This window comes from Podarcis erhardii (genome assembly GCF_964252035.2).
Source record: "Podarcis erhardii genome assembly, chromosome: 10".
NCBI lineage: Eukaryota > Metazoa > Chordata > Lepidosauria > Squamata > Lacertidae > Podarcis > Podarcis erhardii.
In genome coordinates, this window is record NC_138500.1 from 67,442,313 (window position 1) to 67,467,471 (window position 25,159).

The 25,159-nt window shown below is 43.2% G+C and overlaps 1 protein-coding gene across 2 annotated transcripts in view; it reads right to left on the reverse strand.

Moving 5' to 3' along the window:
• Positions 1 to 5,743: 5,743 nt before the first annotated feature.
• The window catches only part of LOC309350742 (sucrase-isomaltase, intestinal-like), a 100,748-nt gene continuing 81,332 nt past the window's right edge, over positions 5,744 to 25,159 (reverse strand). Inside the window, exons 17-23 of one of the 2 annotated variants that reach the window (XM_081877897.1) lie at positions 21,975 to 22,059; positions 20,412 to 20,468; positions 18,392 to 18,522; positions 16,829 to 16,917; positions 15,928 to 15,977; positions 10,056 to 10,214; positions 5,744 to 5,901 (exon numbers count right to left, since the gene is read on the reverse strand). In XM_081877897.1, coding sequence (XP_081734023.1) covers positions 5,842 to 5,901; positions 10,056 to 10,214; positions 15,928 to 15,977; positions 16,829 to 16,917; positions 18,392 to 18,522; positions 20,412 to 20,468; positions 21,975 to 22,059 — 631 coding nt within the window. In that variant the 3' untranslated portion in view covers positions 5,744 to 5,841. Of the gene's footprint in view, positions 5,902 to 10,055; positions 10,215 to 15,927; positions 15,978 to 16,828; positions 16,918 to 18,391; positions 18,523 to 20,411; positions 20,469 to 21,970; positions 22,060 to 25,159 lie in introns of both variants that reach the window. The other variant, XM_081877896.1, reaches the window with a different exon arrangement.

Consider the following 25,159-nt stretch of genomic DNA (forward strand, 5'->3'; position numbering starts at 1 on the left):
CCTCGGGTTAAGTACTTAATTCGTTCCTGAGGTCTGTTCTTAACCTGAAACTGTTCTTAACCTGAAGCACCACTTTAGCTAATGGGGCCTCCCGCTGCTGCCGCGCCGCTGGAGCACGATTTCTGTTCTCATCCTGAGGCAAAGATCTTAACCTGAGGTACTATTTCTGGGTTAGCGGAGTCTGTAACCTGAAGCGTCTGTAACCCGAGGTACTACTGTAAATGAGTGGATGGTGAAATTTGAAAAATCCATTAAAAAGTGGGTGGATAGAGGTCTTTTCTAGCTCAGGTTAAACTCAAATCTTGAGAAGAACTGGGCTCATAATGCTTGTTTCACATTGAACATTATGAGCCACCATGGTCCATATTCCAAATCAAAAAATTACATACTTCAGCAACGTTGCTAACGACTATCTTCCCGCTGGCTGGCTGCACATTTATTTCAAAACCGTTGCAGGTTGTAGAGGGCACAAAACAGTTCAGTTGGGCAGAGTGGAAGGAAAGCCATGGTAGGATTGCATGTAGCTCACAGTTCATACCTTGGAAAACATGGCCGCTGATCAAAAGATTAAAAACAGAAATCACAAGCATCGGGCTCATTCGGAGTTAATTTTTTTAGTCCATATAGATCAGTTGTATTATTATGCCATTGGACCCCATACCAGAGGCCAAGGTCACAAAAATCTTTCAGACTAGGTTTCTTTTATCAGCAATGTAAGCTCCTAAATGGTCAAAATTACAGTGCAGAGGTGACTCTCCAGACTGTCTTTCACTTCTGAGTTGTTCTAATTGGCTCGGTAACCTGCAATTTTAGGGCAGTCGATGAAGTGACCCTCAGTCCTAATGATTTCGCTTTTGGAGAGCTAGAGCAGCACTGATTTTATGTTGCCTGAGAATCCTGTCTGTCTCAGAAGAAACTCAGGTGTCTAATTGGGGAAGTTTTGAGAACTTTGTTTAGTTTGGAGACTATGAGTGAGAATTCCCTAACCCTTAATCCTGGTTTCAATCTTTGTTAGAATAGTGATGTGTGTGGGTTTTTTTTTAAAAAAAAGCATTTTATTGTTATTCCATACCTTATTGGGTGGAAAAGCCTAATATATTATATCCTAAATTTCAGTACATAGTTGTCCTTCAGTGCAATTTCCCCCAACATCACATCTGGTAGAACCTGGCCAGTTTTTAAGCTAAGCAAAAGTTTCACAAAACCAGCACAATCTGCATCAAGCAAAACAAAGCAGGCAGGTGTGTGGCATTTCAGGAGAGCTCAATTTTGGTTGTGGCACTCAGATCCATTCCTCAGTTTATTATCAGACGGGAGCAGGCAGCTGAGGAGATGAGATGGCAAATCGCAAAGGCATACCAGCTGAAGGGCTCAGGCAAGGAATGTTTTGACAGATTTAGTGGGTTCTGAGACTCCCTGAAAATGGGAAGCCTTTGATTGTGGGTGCACTTATGCAGCGCTCAGATGAGAAAGGCACATTGTGATCCTTCAGAGATTTGCACTGAGAAGTCACACTTTGGCATGTGAATTTGTGCCACGTAGTCATTAATTCCCAAGTTAACTTCAGCAGCCGTGCATTTGATAAATGTGATTTTCAAAAACATAGGGTCACTATCTACACACAGAAGCATTTTCATAGAATCATAGAATCATAGAGTTGGAAGAGACCACAAGGGCCATCGAGTCCAACCCCCTGCCAAGCAGGAAACACCATCAGAGCACTCCTGACATATGGTTGTCAAGCCTCTGCTTAAAGACCTCCAAAGAAGGAGACTCCACCACACTCCTTGGCAGCAAATTCCACTGTCAAACAGCTCTTACTGTCAGGAAGTTCTTCCTAATGTTTAGGTGGAATCTTCTTTCTTGTAGTTTGGAACCATTGCTCCGTGTCCGCTTCTCTAGAGCAGCAGAAAACAACCTTTCTCCCTCCTCTATGTGACATCCTTTTATATATTTGAACATGGCTATCATATCACCCCTTAACCTCCTCTTCTCCAGGCTAAACATGCCCAGCTCCCTTAGCCGTTCCTCATAAGGCATCGTTTCCAGGCCTTTGACCATTTTGGTTGCCCTCCTCTGGACACGTTCCAGTTTGTCAGTGTCCTTCTTGAACTGTGGTGCCCAGAACTGGACACAGTACTCCAGGTGAGGTCTGACCAGAGCAGAATACAGTGGCACTATTACTTCCCTTGATCTAGATGCAATACTCCTATTGATGCAGCCCAGAATTGCATTGGCTTTTTTAGCTGCCGCATCACACTGTTGGCTCATGTCAAGTTTGTGGTCAACCAAGACTCCTAGATCCTTTTCACATGTACTGCTCTCAAGCCAGGTGTCACCCATCTTGTATTTGTGCCTCTCATTTTTTTTGCCCAAGTGCAATACTTTACATTTCTCCCTATTAAAATTCATCTTGTTTGTTTTGGCCCAGTTCTCTAATCTGTCAAGGTCGTTTTGAAGTGTGATCCTGTCCTCTGGGGTGTTAGCCACCCCTCCCAGTTTGGTGTCATCTGCAAATTTGATCAGGATGCCCTTGAGTCCATCATCCAAGTCGTTGATAAAGATGTTGAATAAGACCGGGCCCAAGACAGAACCCTGTGGCACCCCACTAGTCACTCTTCTCCAGGATGAAGAGGAACCATTTTCTTAAAGCTCTTTTCTTGTAAGGATTTTGCACCGAGAATGAATGGAAATATACTTATACCTCAGTTTGCATTCAGGGCTTCTATAATTATGGCTAAAGCAGAGGGAGGCTCCATTAGGGCACTTTTACACACGGTGCATTTTTGTCTTGAGCAAACTTTATACAAACTTGTGACTGCGGTTGACGTTAGACGCTAGATGAAACAAAACATCTTAGTGCTTTACCATCTGTCACACTGCAATTTCTGAAGTGCTCTCTTTATGGCTGCAAGGCTAAAAGCCAGTTCTCGGTGTTTTGGCCCATAGCATTCTGCCAAGTGAGCAAGCATTTTAGTGTAGGTGTGGCCTGAATTCAGTCTTGCAAGAAATACTTTTTGTTGGAATTTTGAGGTCCGCAAACCAAAGAAAACATTGGGGTGGGGGAGCAAAGAGAAAGCTCATAGGATGGAGCCAATTACCTGCTACACCCCACCAGCCACATACACGGGGATGATATCCATATATAAATAGAGATCTACATCTTACTGTAGACCAGGAAGTCCAAATAGCCTCATTTGTTGGGTGAGAGTCTCTTGTTGTCATACAGTCAGGATTTAGAACCCCTTGCTGAACTACAGCAATTCAACCAGATCTCTAAGTAACCATCTACCCACCTCTGTTCTAGACCTTGAGAATAGAGGTGGGTCTCTCAACAGGGTTTCTGTCTCTAGTGTCTTGGAGCTGCCCAAGCAGCATGAAAGGGGAGTGTTTATCTACTGAGAAGTCATTTTCTCACCCTTTGTGCTGATTGGAGCCAATCAGAACGAAAGGAGGTGAGTAAGTCACTGAAGATGGGCTCCTAGGGTCAATCTGGAGAAAGTGTGCAGGACATCAAGAGTTCTGAACACAGAAAACACAAGGATTTCAGAACACAGAAAACACAAGGTACTTCAATTTCAAGAGAATGGTGTTTGTGTCCTGTTGCATTCAACTGGAATGTCAAGGAAAGCACAGTTTAAATCTTCCTGAAAGAAGATACACACCATTTATCCATGCATATGCACTAAAAATAATAGATTTAGCTGAAAGGTAATGCATGGAGATCAGCACGGATTGTTGCAATGCATCCCTAATTATTATGACTGTATAACTATAAAATTATGGTATAATCTGAGAAGGTTGCATAGTCTTAGAAAGGAGTGAGGGGGCGTGGCTGTGGCTATCATGAAGGGACACGGAACGTCTGAATTTGCCACCAGACTACTGCATGGAAGGTAAGCTATCTGTAAGGTGAAGTCTGAAAAGTGTCTCATGTGCTGCCTGATTTAGGAAATTAACGTATTGTGAAGGCTGACTCTGTTTAGTTGAAACATGCAATGTGTGTGGCGTGTGTGGCAGGTATCTCATATCAGTTGTGAATGGTCAACTTTCATTTAAACTGTCAGTTTTATTGTCAAAAGTGATAGAAAGAGGAGACTGATCCTTGCAAGCAGCTGAGCCTGTGTACTTTGCTACAAAAAGCTGTGATTTCAACGTGCATACACCATTAGCAGCTGATGTGAGGCACACTCTTTCTATACCTGGGTGGCTGCATACAAAAAATATTGTAAGGATTGGTCCCTTCCCCAAGAGCATCAATGTGTCAAGTGAGCATGATTTGGTCCAATCCATTTCCCTTGTTCAGTTATCTCTGGAGCTCTCTTTAGGTGCTTTTAGAGTAATGCATTGCATGAAAAAAGCATGAACCATTAGACAAGTTAAGGTTTGGCAAAGAAAGTATGTGCATTTGAACTTATCAGCTGATCAGGGAGCCAAGTAAATAATTCAAGCTGCAGCATAAATTAAACATTTTAAAATATATCACACTTATGTTCATGTTGAGTAGTTGAATATATTTCCCTCTCTAGACCCCCAGACATACATGAAAGCAGCTTTTTAAAAAGTGTTTTGACCGGGTCTGTGGAACAATATTTTTCACTCTCTTCTCAAAAGTTGGCTTGCTTTAGATGACTTAAACACTTAAGCCTGGTTTACACACCAATGCTCAGCTGTCATGGACTGGTTGGATGCAGAGGAATCATGCGAGGAGCCAGCTGGGAAACACTCAGGGGAAGAAGACTCAGAGCTAGGGGACTGGTGATGGGACAACACTGAGTGGTCAGAAGGAGAAGAGAGAGCAGACTGGGAGGAGGAAGTGCCGAAAGCTGAAGAGGCAACAGGGTTTAGTGAGCAGGAAGAGACTGTGGCAGAGAACAGTCCAGAATCAGAGGCAGAAGCAGAGGCTGGAGAAGAGGGGGGCCAAGAGGCAGAGATGAGTCAGGCTGGTGAGTAAGCAAGGCTGTCTTCCCCTCTTGCTGCAACCAATTCCACTCCCTGCTGGTCTCCCAGAATCAGAGGGTGGAGCAAAAACAGACAAGGCATCATAGTCTCAGATTACTTGGGAATGACCCAAGGGAGAAGGATACTTAAGGAGCTGTGGGAAGGTGGGGACCTTTGGTCCTCACAACTGCCTCATTGGGGCACGATCTACTGGGAAGGGTTGCTGTGCTCATGAGGCCTGAGCCATTTTGTTTATTTCAATAAAGAGTTAACTTCACTGACACCTTGTGTGTTATTTCTTACCTGCTCCTGACACCCACCCTGACACCAGCATTTGACAACTGCAGCATCAAGGGATGAATTGCATTAAAAACTGAACCACCATATATCTAATCTTGCCTGATGATGATGAGGTCAGCCTTTTTGGTGAGTGCTTTTGATTCTCCTTGGGGTACAGAAATCCAGTCTAGGATATTAGGTGAAAGTAGACGTGGCTGTCATAGCAAAATGGCCTAGATGCAACATTCAACTAACTTCTACTTATTGAATTCAACTAACTTCTACTTAGAGTAGACACTGCAAAGGACCTAAATTAGTTGTGGCCATTATAGTTAGTTGAATATATCTCATATAATTGGAAGTGACTTCAAAAAGTCTAGCCTGCTATGGAAGCAGGAGACCCACTTACTTTTGAATCCAGACATTTATTAACATTAAAAATGACACGTTGATTTATGCTTCTCAGAAAACCCTACCCTGTAATTCTCTAGAAAGGAGGACGCATGGGACACTCACAAAAATATGCAAGGTACTGATGTTTATTAATTCAGAAGAGAATTCATGAAGACATGCAAATTACAGATTTAATCACAAAGCAAATTATTTGATTTCTTCAGCATCCTATTGAAGTATGAGGTCCAACTCTTCTCCAAGTGGTACAGAAAGGTGCACAACAAGTTTCTAGTGAGAAAGAAAGGAAATTAATGTTAAATGGGTTTAAAGAAAACCACCTCCAGTGTTAGGAATTACCAGAACAGGAACAACCCATCCAAAACATTTGGGAAGCCCTTAGGAGAAGGTTTAAATACATGTTTAATTACTTTATGAAACAATGAAACTTAAAAGTGCTTCATTTTGTTGGAATCATACCACTGTATTTTGACTGGTATAACATACCTCTCATATAGAAATAAGCTAAGATACCTAGTCTAGACACCTGAAGTCTAAGGCAGGATAAAGGTCACTACCCAGACACTGTCTTTTTTGCAGATAACGGTTGAGAACTCTCCAGCACTTCCAAAACAACTAAAATGCAACATTACTGATTTCAACGTGAAAAATAAATAGGCGACATCTTTTTATGATTCAGTCTAACTAAAGTTCTTTCTATTATCCATTTACAAACTATTTGTCTACAGTTTTAAAGGAGATGTGTGCCAAAGCACAAGCCTATCCTGTTAAGAACAGCAAATCACACAGAAAGGTTGGTGAATTCAGGCCCCTAGAGTCTCACTATTTACTATAAGAATGAGAGATCTTAATAAGAAAAGAGGCTAGCCCTGTTGTAGCCATACTAAACCAATATCCTCTGGACCAGGCATAGGCAAACTCAGCCCTCCAGATGTTTTGGGGCTACAACTCCCATCATCCCTAGCTAACAGGACCAGTGGTCAGGGATGATGGGAATTGTTGTCTCAAAGCATTTGGAGGACTGAGTTTGCCTATGCCTGCTTTGGACAAATACCGATTACCTGGGCTTATCTTATTCTGAACAACTACCTTATTCCAGAAACTATTTCCCAAGGATACACAATTTCTCTTTTCTGTTGGCAAAACAATATTATGCTTTAGGAATGCAAGAAGCTGTGTTGACTATTTGTCCCTATTGCCCAATATTGCCCACTCTTGACTGGCAACAGTTCTCCAACATTTCATGCAGAGGTCATTCCCATCACCTGCCACCTGTATTTTCTTGAACAGTCCCCTCCCCATCAAAAAGTATTGGTTTTGATATGTAATCTGATAGGCACCTTTCGTAATTCCAGTATATTTTTAATGCAGGCAGGGGGAAAAATTTTCTAAAGTAATTATAATGATGAAGTCTGACACTTTTAAAATAGAAAGTGTCGGCCTCCCCATTGCTTCCACGCAAAGCCTCTTTCTCTAGTTCTTTGTTCAACCAATTTGTTCAGTATTGTAAGTTACAGAAACAGCATTAAGCAATGGGGCTTCTCATCCTGACTCCATTTCCCAGCTAGAGAGCACAGCAAAAACTATTAATTTTTTTTACTTGCGTCCTTAGTGATTTATTTCCAGAAAAATATGATGGTGTGTTCAGAAGCGATTTCTGACTTTTACTGGCTTTAAGGGCCATTTGAGGGCAGTGCAATTGTAAAGCATCTATAACAGAAAATATTTGGAGTGAAATAGCCAACTACAAGGTATCTGGAGTGGAAAAATCTCTATTAGGGGAAATTCAATCTTCCTACTCTAGACCTGACATTAATTTCTGAAATGAAAGGCACTAGGCTCAAACCAAGAGCTATGCTAAGAATTTCATTTTTCCCCAGTTTTTGATGAATTATTGGGTGGATGGCAGGGTGGTGATGGGATGAAATCCTCCCCAGATATCACAGGGTGGGGGGAGGCATTTCTCTGAAATTTATAGGAAGGAGTTGCTCTTTACCTTCATATTATGAGGTGGACAAGGGCTTCCCATTTTCCCCCATCCTTTTAAAACTTAGAAATAAGCACCCTACATCACTCTCAGTAGCACAATGCTCACTCCACAACTTCCCACTAGCTGTGCTACCTGGAAAGACTTGGGGAAAAACACAATTTCATGCCGCGACCAAGGCGTTTCAAGAAGAAGGCATCCTGAGGTTCTTACCAGAGTTTCTCACTGGCCATACTTTCTGGCAAGATCCAGTAAAGGTAAGCAGCAGCTCCTTTCAAAAATTTTGGAGAAATTTCTCACCCCTCCCCCACCACTGCCAAGAAAGCAGCAGAAAACCAGGTCCCTTTTCTGAAGGAAGAGGATGTTTTCAAGAACTCTGGGGTGAGGAAAAGGATTTGGGACCAACTTTGATCAAGCCTGCCTAGAAACTGCCCCAGATGTGAGGGACTTTATGGAGCTTCTCCACTGTAAGAAAAATTCTGGCTGAATTTATTTTATCGCATATTGTTTTAGGAATTATAACTGAGCCCCTTACCCGCCCCTGGATGATGATGATGATTATTATTATGTTTCACTGTGGCCCTAACAGTGTTGTGACACAATGCCCTAATGATCTGCTGACAGCTGCCATTTTGTAGCTGCTTGGAAAACATGTAATTGTGAGCTTATGTAAATAGCAGTCACGAAACAAGACAGGCAGCCTTCCCACATATGCGCACAGAAAAGTTTCCCATTCTTACTGCGGCGGCTGTTTTTGAAATGCTAACTGCACATTCTGCCAAATGGAACAGAAAGAACTATTCACATGCCCATGCTGGATAAATTTTAACACTATGGGGAGCAGCCAAACTGTTCAGCTTGATTAATAGGCAATGGGGGCACTTTCCCCTAGAAAGCCCCCCCTCCATTTCCTACTTCATTCCTCATGTCCATAGGTCATGGCTGCAAGTATATAGTGATGGTTCAAAAAAAAATTATTTGTGGCTTTCCCTTTAGCAGCAAACCACCTTCAACATGAGCACTTTCAACATGATCTAGATTTGCACACACCAGCAGACACCCATCTGCTAGTAGTCAACAGCAAATGGGATGGGATGGCTCACCTGACCTCCGTCTGACTGAGGACTCGGCTACATCAGCAAAGAAAAAGCGTTTCATATGCGTTGTTTATGCATTCTAAAACTGTGGAGTTCCGCTTTTGCCAACCCGATTTCTCGTACAAAGTTTGCAACATGTTTAACTGAAACGCTGGTTTGCTAGATCCAGCCTAAGTAACTACAGCAGAGGTTGGCAACCTAAGGCCCATCGGCCGGTTGCAGCCCATGAGCTTCCTGGAACCGGCTCACGGTCGTTCTGTGGATTGGCGTGGGAATTCTATGCATTTTCCCCCCGCGGTGCCATTTTTTTTCTCACCATAGGGACCTACTTCTGGGTCGGAAGAGTGCCAGAAATAGCGTATGCGCACAGGCGCTCCTCACCTGGAGGAGCACCTGTACGCGTGTGTGCAAGCTATTTCTGGCACATTTCTGGCGCACTTCCAGGACGGAGGAGCACCCGTGTGCATGCGCACACGCTATTTCCGGTGCTCTTCCGACCCAGAGGAGTGCTGGAAATAGCTTGAGTGCATGCATGGGCGCGCACGCTCTGGCTCACCGAGAGGTCTGCTGGGGAATGGACCGGACCGGCCTCAAAATAATAATAATAATAATTTATTATTTATACCCCGCCACTCTAGGCGGCTTCCAACAAAACACTAAAATACAATAACCTATGAAACATTAAAAGCTTCCCTAAACAGGGCTGCTTTCAGATGTCTTCTAAAAGTTTGGTAGTTATTTTTCTCTTTGACATCAGGTGGGAGGGCGTTCCACAGGGTGGGTGCCACTACCGAGAAGGCCCTCTGCCTGGTTCCCTGTATATTGGTTTCTCGCAGTGAGGGAACTGCCAGAAGGCCCTCGGCGCTGGACCTCAGTGTCTGGGCAGAACGATGGAGGTGGAAACAAAAAACATTGGTGACCCCTAAACTACAGCATATTGGGACATGGATGGGGAGGAGGAAGGAGATGCTACTGCTGGTGTGACACAAATGTGCCAGAACCAATCTGGTGCTCCTGCCCGTGTGTTTGCACCACACTCACCTCAGGCTACCCCCCTGCCCTTTCTGGTATGTTGCAGGGAACCACCACACAGTGTACTACTGCCAATGGTGAATTGGCACACAGTTGAACGGACTGGAATCGTGTAATGACAATGCAATGTACTTAATTGATTACATAAAGCGCATTACGGACAGCGAGATAAATAACATAGTTTTTGTCTGAAGATTAACTGCAGCAAAACAGAAACAGTGCTATATATATATATAATACAAGAATAACAACAACAACAACAACAACAACAATAAATATTATAAGTAATTCACAAGCAGAATGCCTACCCCATTTTCCTGGTAATGTATGTCACTTCCGCGGATGCCTTTTCCATTCATAACAACAGCATTAGGTCTTGAGGTCACACCAAGGATCTGAACTGTATCATATATCAGAGAATTGACCCCACGGTAGTTGTTGTTGACAATACTTGTCTTCAAGTGCCCCTAGAATAATTCAGGAGGAAAATACTTTAGGTCTTCATTTGACACACAGTGCAATGGCGAAACGATGTAGGCATCACTATTTTTTTATTTTTAAAAGTCCTACACAGAACTGTCTTGTACTGCTGTCAGAATTCCAGTTGGGTGACAGAAGTACAGATGAACAAACATTCAGCTAAATTGGAACACAAAGGACCAGCTGCTACATACATCATAGCACATTTACACAAGAGAGACTTTGTCTTCCACAAGCCACTAGCTAGCACAGCTGCAATTTAATGGCTTAGTTATTCACCTCTCTACAGGTTCTCCTAAGGTAGTTACCGTAGTTTCCATATGCCCTCTTTTTAAAGATACTGAAGAAGCTGATAAGGTCTGGGAAAGCTCTGATAAACAAGGCAAGAAACATGGTGCGTTTTTTCAGAATTGTTCAAATAAAATAAAATAAAAAACCCCTGAGAGGCCATTCAGACACCCTTTTAACAACACATGATTCCAGTCCCTGTCTCCTGTGCATTGTAGGCAGAGTGATAGTCATGTAGTGGTACCTTGGTTTTAGAACAGCTTAGTTTATGAACAACTTGGAAACAGAACGCTGCAAACCCAGAAGTAGGTGTTTGCCATGGAAGCAGAACATGCTGAGTGTGTTCCGTTTGTATATTGTGTCCCCCACTGCTAATCAGAGGTTTCCTTTTTGAGTCTGTCGGCTGTTGAGTCCCAAGCACCCACGCAACACAGAGGTGATATTTGGAGCTTTCGTTTTTGCGTTTTGGTTTGTGTGGCTTTTCGTGTTTTTGACAGTGACTTGTTCTTCGTTTTATGGGACTGACTTATGACTGTGGCTTGTGACTTCGTTTCTGTGACTTGTTTTTGTGACTTTGTGGAGCCCAGTTCAGCTATTGATTGATTGATTGATTGTGTGACTGCAGAAATGGATAAAAGCCCCCCATCCAAACAATGGCTATCATCAGTGCACGTAAGAATTTTTTTTTTTTAATTTTTATCATCTACAATACTGTCTTATTTATTTTATAGTACAGTATACTGATTATTGCTTTTATTTTATGGATCAATGGTCTTGTTAGATAGTAAAATTCATGTTAAATGGCTGTTTTAGGGGTTGTTTTTAAAAGTCTGGAACGGATTAATCCATTTTGCATTATTTTCTATGGGAAAGCACACCTTGGTTTTAGAACGCTTTGGTTTTGGAACAGACTTCCGGAACGGGTTAAGTTTGGGAACCAAGGTACCACTGTACATTGAAAACCACGTCAAAACACAATCAGCACCCCTGTGTTGGCACAGGATACAACTTCTGAGTGCTGTGCTTTATTACACCTGCTCTTGGAGAGATAACCTTTAGCACTAAAAGCTGAAGAAATACACCCAAGGGGACAGCTGCCAATGACTGAGCAACTTCCAAATGCATTTCAAGCAATAAAAGACCCACAAAAACCAGCTATTGAGGAGGTATTAATTACTTCGCTAGACAGATCTGTCAGTTTCCAACAGCGGTTCGCTAGAATCCTCTGACTGCAGCATTCCTCTCTACACCTGTTATTACGTGATTTTTTTATTTATTAAATGATTTTATGTGCCCACTATGTGCTTCAGTCGAAATTGGCACTAGTAGAAAGTAAAGGGACCCCTGACCATTAGGTCCGGACGTGGCCGACTCTGGGGTTGCGGCGCTCATCTCGCTTTATTGGCTGAGGGAGCCGGCGTACAGCTTCCGGGTTGTGTGGCCAGCATGACTAAGCCGCTTCTGGCGAACCAGAGCAGTGCAGGGAAACGCCGTTTACCTTCCCGCCGGAGCGGTACCTATTTATCTACTTGCACTTTGACGTGCTTTCAAACTGCTAGGTTGGCAGGAGCAGGGACCGAGCAACCGGAGCTCACCCCGTTGCGGGGATTCAAACCGCCGACCTTCTGATCGGCAAGCCCAGGGCTCTCTGGTTTAACCCACAGTGCCACCTGTGTTCCATGGCACTAGTATAGGTGCCCCATAATACCCGTTCCACATTTCTAGGACCTTGATTGTTTGGTGTGACAGCACCTGCACTTGGGGATTCCCTGCCTATTGAGATCAAGCAGGCTATTCACTGTACTATTTTCGGCACCTTGTTTAGACAAGCCTAACCAGATGCTTAGAAAGCTGACTTAACTTTAATGTATTTGGGTATTTTAACTTTTGTATGTTTTAAAGTATGCTTGTGACCAGGGAGAAGAGTTGGTGGAAGAAGATTGGAAGAAATTTAAAGATTACTTACAGAAACACTGTAGAATTAATGAATGTTAGAAAGATGTTGAAATGAAGTTACATGGCTTTAGCAGAAATGCTATAAAGAATTAAGTACAATAGATTGTAAATGGATTTAAGGGAAAAATAAGGTTAGAATGGGTTAAGATAAATTATACGACAGAAAATTGAGGAAGATGGAAAGGATTTGCTGAAACAATTAATTGAAGTGGAATACAAAAGAGGGAGGTGTGAGGAGGTCGCTGAAACAAGTAAATGAAAGATAATAATATTGAAAGTATTGGATGTGTTTTTTTAATTGTTTTTGTTTTGTTCTGTTATGTATAGGTAGTGTTTTTGTTTTAGTATTGTATTGTATTGTTTTGTTATGTTTAACTCTTTTTCTTTTCTTTTTCTTTTTGTAATTCTTAAATTCTTAATAAATATTATTTTTAAAAAATAAAATAAAGTATGCTTGTGATATTCCCCCCCCCAAGTTTTATTGTTTTATCTTTTTTGTAAATCGCTTTGAGGTTTTCTACAATTTAAGCAGCATATAAAGTTGATGCAATAATAAATAAATAAGTTTTCAAGTTATGGATAGGTGCCTTCTTTCTTTCTATTTTGAAAAAGAAAACGGGAAATGAATAGATGTTAAGTGTCTCTTACTTAAAACAGTCTTAAACAGGGTCAGCTATTCAATCAGAATAAAATTAAGACATGTGTAAGAACAGTTTTAGTGAAAAATTGACTAAATAGACTGTAAGAAACTTACAGCATATTAATATTTACAGTATTTACTTACTTACTTATTTTACATATAAATAGCCTGGGACCTGAGCATCTTTGGCCACATATTTCTCCCTGCCTGCTCTGGTTGGCATTGAGGGCCGTCCGCCAGATTCCCCGACCTCATGAATTTGGGCTGAAGCTCCCCACCCCCCGACTTTGTAATGCAGTTTTGAGTATGATCACTGCTCTTGGAAATTTTCATTTCTCTTGGTTTATCATATTGGGGTTTTATTAAGCTCACTTCACTCTTCTTAATAAAACGTTTTCTCTCTATACCTGCTATATTTTGCTTTCGGGAGTGTTTTTGTGGGTCTTTGGACCGTAATAAAGAATGTGTGTTTACTTCACTCTTCAGCAGGAAAGGCTTCCAAAGCACCTTTCAACAGAGCTGATGGAATAGCCCCTGCTTCCCACCTCTCTCACTACTGCAGGTTTATGAATGTTGTTTTAAGAAAGTTCCATACTGTGTGTCTCTGTGTTTGCCTGTCTGTTCACTCACACACACATTTCTCTAAGGCCTCTCTTATATATCACTGCATTGCATGCCTCTTCTGTATTAGAATGCTGATTTAACTACCTCACATTTGCAATGTTAACTTGGCGGTTTGGGTTGGCTTAAATGCAGGTTGTAGTTTCAGGTACTACAGAGAAGAATCCAATTTAAGCAATGAGAAATAGAAGTGCCACAGAGCCAGCAATCAAATGCAAAGCGATTTCCTGCAGAATATAAAAGTGGCTATCGCCTCTCAATTGCCTTCAGCACATTTTGCCCGCCACGCCAAAGACAGAAGCTTAGTCTAATCTTTTCCTTCCTTTGCCATTCAGCCCATGCCAGTTTTGTGCAAGACAACAAGATAAAAGCACTCTGAAGAAAAGAGCAAAGGAAGGGCCTTAATGCTGGAAAAGCGTCTGCTGTATTAAGACGAAATATCCGATGCCAGTCTCTGCAGAGATAATCATGCAGAAAAAATAGTCATCACTCTTCTCCAATTCACTGTCAGTGCTGTAAGCAGGAGGTCTGGGAACAACACCACAGGAATATTAATGTCATTTTGTTCTTCTAAATGGCTCCTATTAATTGCATACTTCTGGGACTGAATGCCAATTGCATCTTTCTGGGACTGCAGACCTGAGTAAGATCATCATCAATAGGCAGCTCTGTAGAGGAGAACTGGAGGGAAAGGAAACTTTCTCGGCTGCAGCAATCAGAGAGTAGCAGTAATTCAGCCCTCCCTAACGTTCTGATTTTTTCTTCATAGAGAGATATGCATGCTGACTTACAGCAACACTAATGCTTGATATTTTGTGTGTTTCCCACAAGCAGTGAAAACTTTTACCTTGATTTGGTTTCCTTTCGGGTGAGAGAACATAGAGGATTTGTGACGTTTGTAAGAACTGCTTCGTTTACAAATATATAGGTAGAACCTAAGTGGGGAAAACTCTTATCCGGCAGCAGATCAGCTACCCCACACTACTCCCCCCCCCCCCAAATCTGTACTCATGGCTTTTCATTTCAGAGTGATCTCTCAACCAATACCTCCCACTGAGTAAACCAACCATTTTGGGCTATCAACAAGCGATCTCCCTAACAAAGAGATGGACGGCCAATAGCCTGTTACATTATGTAACAGTTACATTACTAACTGCATGAAGCTGACTTGGAAGAGGCATTAAGGGAGGATAAAGATGCCTGCAGTGTTCAAACATTTGCCAGGATATTAGAAAGAAGAGAAGGAGCAGCTTCTACAGGTTATGGCATCTCCATCCTTGAAGATTTTCAAAGAGATATCAGGAATCAGGAAGAGGATTCACTGGATCCCCTCAAAATGTGTGTCCCTTGATTTTGCCTCATCAAAAAAACTAAGATCATGGCCACTGGTCCCATCACTTCCTGGCAAATAGAAGGGGAAGAAAGGGAGGCAGTGAGAGATTTTACTTTCTTGGGCTCCATGATCACTGCAGATGGTGACTGCAGTCACGAAATTAAAAGACACCTGCTTCTTGGGAGAACAGCAATGACAAACCTAGACAGCATCTTAAAAAGCAGAGACATCACCTTGCCAACAAAGGTCCCGTATAGTTAAAGCTATGGTTTTCCCAGTAGTGATGTATGGAAGTGAGCTGGACCATAAAGAAGGCTGATCGCCAAAGAATTGATGCTTTTGAATTATGGTGTTGGAGGAGACTCTTGAGAGTCCCACGGACTGCAAGAAGATCAAACCTATCCATTCTGAAGGAAATCAGCCCTGAGTGCTCACTGGAAGGACAGATCCTGAAGCTGAGGATCCAATACTTTGGCCACCTCAGGAGAAGAGAAGACTCCCTGGAAAAGACCCTGATGTTGGGAAAGATGGAGGGCACAAGGAGAAGGGGACGACAGAAGATGAGATGGTTGGACAGTGTTCTCGAAGCTACCAGCCTGAGTTTGACCAAACTGCGGGAGGCAGTGAAAGACAGGAGTGCCTGGCGTGCTCTGGTCCATGGGGTCACGAAGACTCAGACACGACTAAACAACAACAAAAACTGATACATGTCTTCCCGAAATAGAGGCTACCACTTCCCCAGCCTAATTTTTACTCATTTCTACTCCTTACTTAGCTTTTGGTTCCTGAACCTCTCTTCTCCATCCCCACCCACACCCGCTGAACACACACCTTATTTGTCCAAGTGCTTTTTTCTACTTACTTCTCTGTATGTATATCTGGCATAGAAATAATTTCCATTTTCGACCGTGTCTGCCAAAACACAAATCAAAAGACTGATGTTAGTATTAGGTCATCTAACAAGGAAAAGGAACAGCTTCCTTTTAGACTCAAACATAACAAAGGACACACGTTGAGATAACATGTGCTTGTCTATTCAATAATAACCTTCCCCCCTCCCCTCCTCACAAGTTAAAGGGACAGTTAGTACCGTATTTTTCGCCCTATAGGACGCACATTTTCCCCTCCAAAAATGAAGGGGAAATGTGTGTGCGTCCTATGGGGCGAATGCAGGCTTTCGCTGAAGCCTGGAGAGCAAGAGGGGTCAGTGCGCACCGACCCCTCTCACTCTTCAGGCTTCAGGAAGCTCTGCGCAACCCTCAGGAGACCGGCTCCGAGGGTTGGGCAGAGCTGCCTACAGTCCCGGGCTCAGCGCAGCTCTGCACAGCCATCGGGAGCGGGGCGCGAAGTCCCGCCCGGCTCCCGGTGGCTGCGCAGAGCTGCCTGCAGTCCCGGGTTCAGCGCAGCTCTGCACGGCCACCGGGAGCGGGGCGCGAAGTCCCGCCCCGCTCCCGATGGCTGCGCAGAGCTGCCTGCAGTCCCGGGCTCAGCACACTTCTCCCCATTGCCAGCCCCACAAGCTCGGGGGACAGCGGGGAGGCGGAGCGCGCCTTCCCACTGTTCCCCGACCTGGTTCTTCCAGCCCCGCACCTGGGGGGGAAATAAAAAAAATTTTCTTTATTCCCCCCCCAAAAAACTAGGTGTGTCCTATGGGCCGGTGCGTCCTATGGGGCGCAAAATACGGTATGTCAGACCCTTCCCTGCCACTTTTACGCTTTATAAAATGTGTTTTAGATACAATACCAGCATTTCTGAACACTCACCGGCAGAGTCGCCATCATCCCAGAAGAGAGAACCAGTGGCTTGGCCTTGTTCATCCAGGGCAACAATGAGTCCAAATGGATTCAGTCGGCTGTTGGGTTATTAATTTAAAACTAATTATGAAATGTGGGTGATACAGTCTTTTTCTTTATTTGATTAACTCCTATCCGGCTTCAGATTTCATCAGAAATCTCTAAGCAGTTTGCCAATCCCAACTAAAGGGAATCAATAAAAGACCTAAATTCCACATTCAAAACCAAACCATGCACAAATCATGTATTAAACATCAATATATATCAAGGTACATCAAAATGCAACACAATGACAATTAACCATAGACATTTCATTATCATTAGTGTTATTATTATTTATATAATTTATATACCACCCTTCATTCAAAGATCAGAGGGCGGCTTACAGTATAAAAACACACAACAACAACAATAACAACAACAAAACAATTATGAAACACAAGAAAGCACAACACAGTAATATGGTCCTTTGAGCAAGTGGGAGCTATCCAGTAATGGAGAAGAAAGTGCCCTATGAGCATCTGACATAAATAGCAATGGGAGACCAAAGTGTATGCAGAGCATGAGACTGATTTCAAAGGCTACAGTTCAAATCTGAAATTTTCATCCTCCCTGGTCATATCATTATACCAAAAATGTGACCTGGAGGTGTACCTGAATAACTGAGAAGGCTATTAAATTCATTGGTATCTATAGCTATGATTTAGCATTTATTTGTAAAGGTAAAGGGACCCCTGACCATTAGGTCCAGTCGTGGCCGACTCTGGGGTTGCGGCGCTCATCTTGCATTATTGGCCAAGGGAACTGGCGTACAGCTTCCAGGTCATGTGGGGAATGGAACTGCCAACCTTCTGATCGGCAAGTCCTAGGCTCTGTGGTTTAACCCACAGCGCCACCCATTTCCCAGCATTTATTTACCCATTTATTTATTTATTTATTTATTTATTTATTTATTTATTTACTAATAGAATTTTTTTTACCCATAGACTAATAGAAAATTTGCAAAGTTGGTTGTGGTGCAACATTAATGTACTCATCAGGAACATACAGGTTTGCTATAGGTGCACCTTTTTTGCACATTTAGGTGCAACCCGCCCGACCCCCCCTCCGAAAAACAAAAGTGATGAGGCAAAACCTGCTCCCACAATCCACAAAAACCCAAGAAGGGACAGCTGGACATGTTAGCTGTGGAAAGGCTGAATCTCCAATGCTAAAAACAACCCTGAAATAAGCACTAGGGATAGAGATTGGATAGACCTAGATTGAGGCATGGGCTACTCGGAAACCCACCTCCCAAATGCCATGTGTGCATTGATGCTCACAGCTCCATATTTCATTGCAAAAAGCAATCTAACTTCATTGGGGGGGGGGACAGGAAGGTTTTAAGTGTGCAAGGTGAGATTTACGCTCATTACCGTAGTGATTTATAAGAAATTTACACTTGGTGCACAACACAGACAAATTTCAGCATGGTACCAAGTTCAGGCCATTTTCTAATTTGATCATATTTAAAAAGGTAATTATGTTAGTTACCTCTTAGCAGTCCTTACGGCTGGTGTTTGCGTTGGCAGAATATATCCTCCTCGGATAAAGAGTGGAATCTTTTCCAGTGGGGCGTCAATGTTGACGTGCTTACGGTGCGATGACTCTGGCACTTTATCTCCCTACCAAAAAATTGGACACAGCTGAAAAATTATTTCAAAAGCAATCATAGCAGCATCTCTGGCTATATACATAGCTGGTGATCTGTTTTGATTATTATTTTTGTGGCTTTTACTGTATTGCAACTGTTGTAAACTGCGGTATATAGTTTTAAAAAAATAAATACCGTATTTTTCGCCCCATAGGACGCACTTTTTCCCCTCCAAAAATGAAGGGGAAATGTGTGTGCGTCCTATGGGGCGAATGCAGGCTTTCGCTGAAGCCTGGAGAGTGAGAGGCATCAGTGCGCACCGACCCCTCTCGCTCTCCAGGCTTCAGGAAGCTATCCGCAAGCCTTGCAAGCCCGGCGGGAGTTCCCGCGGGCTTACAAGGCTTGCGGGCAGCAGCCTGCAGCCCCGGCGAGTGTCCGCAAGCCTTGCATGCCCGGCAGGAGCTCCCGCTGAGCGCGCAAGGCTTGGGGCAGCAGCCTGTTGCCCGAAGCACAGGGAGCCCTCCGGAGGGCTCCCCGTGCTTCGGGCGAGTGTCTCCAAGCCTTGCGCGCTGGGCAGGAGCTGCCGCCGGGCGCGCGAGGCTTGGGGCGGCAGCCTGCTGCCCGAAGCACGCGGAGCCCTCCGGAGGGTTCCCCTTGCTTCGGGCGAGTGTCTGCAAGCCTTATGCGCCCAGCGGGAGGTCCCGCCAGCGTGCAAGGCTTGGGGCGGCAGCCTGCAGCTCGAAGCACGCGAAGCCCTCCGGAGAGCTCCCCGTGTTTCGGGCGAGTGTCTGCAAGCCTTATGCGCCCGGCGGGAGGTCCCGCCAGCGTGCGAGGCTTGGGGCGGCAGCCTGCAGCCCGAAGCACACGGAGCCCTCCGGAGGGTGCCCCGTGCTTCGGGCAGGTGTGTGTAAGGCTTGGGGCGGCAGCCGCGGCTGGGGGGGGAATAATTTTTTTTTATTCATTTCCCCCCCCCCAAAAAAGATGTGCGTCCTATGGGCTGGTGCGCCCTATAGGACGAAAAATACGGTACATAAGCCATTTCCACAGTTGGCATGTAAACAGGATTTTAATCTGAACTCAAAATTTCATATTGTTTATACTACGATGTTTACTGAAACAAAAATGCAAATTATCTCCTGGGACCTATACCTTTTCATATATGCAAATAAACATATTTGTAACTAGTCTGAAAAATAAGATTTTATTTCCTTTGTTGTACTACATTCATCTCCTTCTTTTCCGCCAAGGAACCTAAGGCAGCATCCTGCTTATCCTTGATCAGATCAATGGTTCACCTGGTCCAGGATTGTATCTTCAACAATGGCCAACCAGATGTTCTTGAGGAAGTCATAAACAAAGCAAATAGAGATGTCCATCTCTTGCTTCTTATCCTCAACATCTGGTAAACACTCCTAGGCACTTATAGGGTACATTTAGCTAGTAGGTTTGGGTATACCTTTCCTCTCTTAATTAAATGAATTCTTAAATCCATCTAGATAGCTTTTGTCTCAACTAGCTTGTGATGATGAATTTAAGCATGTGTTTGTTTTGTCTAAAGTAGTATTTTCTATTTTCAGTCCTGAGCCTATTGCCAAGGCTGTGTGGGGTATATTACACATAAGAGTATAGAAAGACACGCCTTTATATATAAAATGCAAAGAGGGGAAATTAATGCATAAAGTGGAAGAAAACATTACTCAGCTGAGTCGCAATTCCATAGGCTCCTTGAAATTTCAACATTTTCAGATTTAGTTCAGCACAGAACAAAGATGGACTCTATGGTGATTTTGAAAATGGAAAGTAGTAAGTTTAGTAAAGGGCACATGAAGAAAAACAGTGGAAATGCCAGCTGACTGGAGATTAGTGAGATTTTATGCAAGACACTCAATGATATATAATGTAATCTTTACAAATACATACCGTATAGTAATCAAACCAGGGTGCTTCTGGGAAATATACATCTACTGATCTTGCTCCCTGTAACCAACATGAAAGAGTTAGAACAGCTTTATCCATTTCTGCTATATCAATGTTGATATCCTCAGTTTTGGTTTGATATTTCTACAGATACAACTATACCACTGGTAAACAAATTGTGATGCTATCCAGTCAAATTTCAAAAGTGCGATGACCACCATCTTCGGAACTTAAGTTTTTTGTTTCGTCTTCACTACGATCACAACTGTGGTTTGATTTAATTAGTGTAAGACGGCCACAAGCTGGAGGAGTGAAGTGGTTCACTTGCTCTCGCCTGTGTTTCAGTGCCACCATTGCAGGCACCACCATAGCTAGGACACAGTACTGCAGTTACCATAAGGTAAAGGTAAAGGGACCCCTGACCATTCGGTCCAGTCGTGACCGACTCTGGGGTTGTGGCGCTCATCTCGCTTTATTGGCCGAGGGAGCCAGCGTACAGCTTCCAGGTCATGTGGCCAGCACGACTAAGCCACTTCTGGCAAGCCAGAGCAGTGCACGGAAACGCCGTTTACCTTCCCGCCGGAGTGGTACCTATTTATCTACTTGCACTTGGACGTGCTTTCAAACTGCTAGGTTGGCAGGAGCAGGGACCGAGCAACAGGAGCTCACCCCGTCATGGGGATTCGAACCGCCGACCTTCTGATCGGCAAGTCCTAGGCTCTGTGGTTTAACCCACAGCGCCACCCACGTCCCCAAGTTACATGGCACTAATGACCAAAAGGGTTTCACCTAGCTTTGTGCAGCTAATGATTCAGGCATGGCTCCTCAGTCTAAGCAATTCATTGCTCAGCACAGACTGAGCACAGAAGACTGCCTGTTGCTGCCTTCCCGCTCCTTGGCTTTCCTCCAGCTGCCAACCCTGACAATTAGGCATCTGCATTTTAAGCAAGGCAGATTTATGATCTAATTTTTTGGCCTGCTGTACAAGGGTAGAAAGTAAATGCAAGGCTCGTTGTGCCAGTACAATGAGTTCATTACTGTGCTCTGTACACACTGCAGCACTCTTAAGGTAATAGATTTATATACATAGAATAACTGATGCATGAATCAGTATTCGTGGTGGTTTAAAACCTTTTCTCAGTGCCTGGCCGCATGTTACAGATTTATTTATTTATTTAAATAGTATCAAAATATTTCAATCTGCTTTACCACTGTGTTTTCCCATCTCTTTCCTCCTTTTGCTAATTTCTAGCAATTTGATTTACTATGAGTGCAAACACACATCTCTGAAGGGAGGCAAGAGATGCAGGAAAATTTGGGAGCAGCTGGGTGAGAGCTAGTATTCACTGCTTCAGTTTTACTTGGATCCAATCTCTTCTGAAAATTGACTAGGATCAATTTATAATGACTATCTCTGAGATTCAATCATTTTCTATAATTGGCTGTGATCATGCACCAGCAGCAAGGGCATGAGCAAACAGAAGTTCATCCTGTTTCTGTTTGAAAACTATGAATGATATGCCCATCTTCACTTCCTCCCAGTACCATTGTGTTGCCAGCACTTGCCTCTTGAAGAACTGGAGCAATCATAAACGCAGATCCCCAAAGAAAAGCTGTGTCTATTTCATGGGTCTGAGGGTCAGCTGGAAACCTAGAACAAGAATTGTATAATTTGCTCAATATGTGGAAACTGCAGAATGTTTCTATCGGCTTGCAAAGGCTCCCTGTCTGCATTTGCCAAATAGGATGGAGCCACCAACATTCATATTAGAAATAATAATTCATAATAAATGCAGGTGTAAAAGTTCCAAATTGTCCATAATTTATACCCTAGCAGAGAGCTCCTGCCCTATATATTGGTACCTTGGTTTGCATACGTTTTGGATTACAAACACATCAAACCCGGAAGTGCATGTCCCAGTTCGCAATATTTTTTTGGATTACAACCCATTTTTTTTTGGATTACGAACAAATTTTTTGGGGGAAGGCCCCATTGGCAAAAGCGTGCCTTGGGTTACAACCTGTTTTGGTTTACAAATGGACCTCCGGAACGGATTGTGGTTGTAAACCAAGGTACCACTGTACAGTACATACCCTCCAACATTCCAGAACATGTCAAATGTGTATTTTCAAAGCTTGTGTATCCTTGCTGTCTCCGACAGCTGCGTCCCCACCTTAAGAATAACTCATGATTAACCAATATGTGTGTTCCTTGTGATAAAGTCTAATCTTAAAAACACAGGCACATAACGAGATGTTCTGACTCTAACCAGTTTTGCTGAATCATTAGGACCCAAACATAACATAACCTTATGTTATTTTATCTTATGATATATTTCTTGTGAAAATTTGGGGGTGTTCCCTATCAACACGACTTAATTTTTTGACATAGCGCCTTCAAAGCAAAGAAGTTACTTTAGTTTCACTTTCCTTCCTGTTGTTTGTATTTGATAGTGAAGCCTACGGAGGTCCCATCTAGCCTGTTTGACTGGCTGGATGTGGAATTGTGGTACATTTGTACCCAGTTATGCCCTTCTTTTCAGTTATTCTGTCTGTGGTATGGCAAAGTAATATTAACCCTAGTCAAATGCATCAGAGCCTATGTTTTTGCCATTCTTTTTTAGGCTTTTCCTTCAATATAAACAAAACTTCCTTCCAGACTGATATATGCATATCCAACATTCAGTAAATTGTATTGTGCTGACAGGATAAATGAAATTGCTCTAAAACACTCAGCATGCTGGCAAGTGCAGTGCCAATTATAATTAATAAAATTACTTGCATTATTCCCCATGTGCTATCTTAAACATTATCTTAAAATTCCATTTGGTAATCAGTACAACCTTCTGAGATTAAAACTTCAGAGATAATAAAAGATAGCTGAAACAGTTCTTCATACTTGAAGCCACTTTCCCCAATAATATTCAGCTCAGTACTTTGATTACTTAGCAGTAACACAAATTTCTCTAAGTCTTGCCTTGCCATACAACTGCCTTGTTCAACAGCCTTTTTGTAGGCACCTCAGGCTTGGTTAGGTTGTTCTAGCTCAGCAGCTGCCGAACCACAGATTCCTTTATTTTAAGTTATTTCAATAAGATGAGTATTTATTTCTATAGACTAGGATTCAGTTTATTGTACATAGAATGTGAATGGCATAAGCCTCTGGGTCACACTGAAAAGATCAATGGGATACAACATGGAACATAGTATAGACATGTCGTCCTTTATTCTTTTTAATGCCAGGAAATGCCCCATGACTGCAAAGCATTTCTCCGCAAGGAAAAATTAAGAAGCCCCTGCCTACGTAAAGCTCCACAGCACTTCGGAGCTCCACATTTCTGTTTTCATTCCCCCCACCTACACCCCTTCCAGTTACCAGTTTGTGTGCCGTGGAAGCCAAAGGTACAGCAATACAGGAAATGTTACACTTCCTTCTCTGAAAGGGGAAGGGCCATAGTTCAGAGCCCATGCTTCCATTGCAAAAGGTTCCAGAGTCAGGTGGCGCAATGGGTCAGTGCACCTGCTGTTAACCAGGAGGTTGGTGGTTCGAGCCCACCCAGGGAGAGGTGTGGGAAGGATTTCTGCATTGCAGGGGTTGGGCTAGATGACCCTCAGGATCCCCTCCCACTCAACAATTCTACGATTCAATCCCCAGCATCTCTAGGCAACGTTTGCGAATACTTCTGTCAGGGTCTATGGAAAGCCACTGCCAGTTTGTGTAGATATTGGTTTCACTGTGTATTGAAGTCAACCCACCTATGTTCCAAGAAGAAAATACCAATCTGATATCATTGAAACAAAATAAAAAAATTCTTTCCAGTAGCACCTTAAAAGTAAAAGTAAAGGGATCCCTGACCATTAGGTCCAGTCGTGACCGACTCTGGGGTTGCAGCGCTCATCTCGCTTTATTGGCCGAGGGAGCCGGCATACAGCTTCCGGGTCATGTGGCCAGCATGACTAAGCTGCTTCTGGCAAACCAGAGCAGCGCACGGAAACACCGTTTACCTTCCCGCCAGAGCAGTACCTGTTTATCTAGTTAGTTAGTTAGTTTTATTGCGGCAAAAGCCAGTGACACAGAACACCACAAGATCAAACAAAAGGAAATCAACAACAACATAAAAAAAAAAAATTACACAAGGGAACTTCGCAGTGTGCCATTCAACAAAAGAGATTTACGCTTCCTGATTGCTAAAGTGCAAAATTTGGCCACCTCATATGATATTGAGCTTGAGGAATCTTCCAGAAGGTATTTTCGTAGAATTTCGGGGGAGGATTCCAAATAATGTTGTAGGGGTATAAATTTTGATAAAAGCGGCAAAATAAGTTGAACTCGTTCTTCACTATAAAATTTGCAAAATAGAAGGATGTGAGTGACAGATTCTACCTTGTTAGACATACAGGGGCAGAGACACGCATGCATTGGTACCCGCGTAAATTTGCCGTACAGCACTGCTGAGGGCATTGTCTCAAAGCGGGCTCTGGAGAAAGCCCATCTATAAGCTTCGAGTACCTGTTTATCTACTTACACTTTGAGGTGCTTTCAAGCTGCTAGGTTGGCAGGAGCAGGGACCGAGCAACGGGAGCTCACCCCGTCGTGGGGATTTGAACCACCAACCTTCTGATCGGCATGTCCTAGGCTCTGTGGTTTAACCCACAGCGCCACCCGTGTCCCAACTAATGCATGCACATGAAAGCTCATACCAATGACAAACTTAGTTGGTCTCTAAGGTGCTACTGGAAGGATTTTTTTT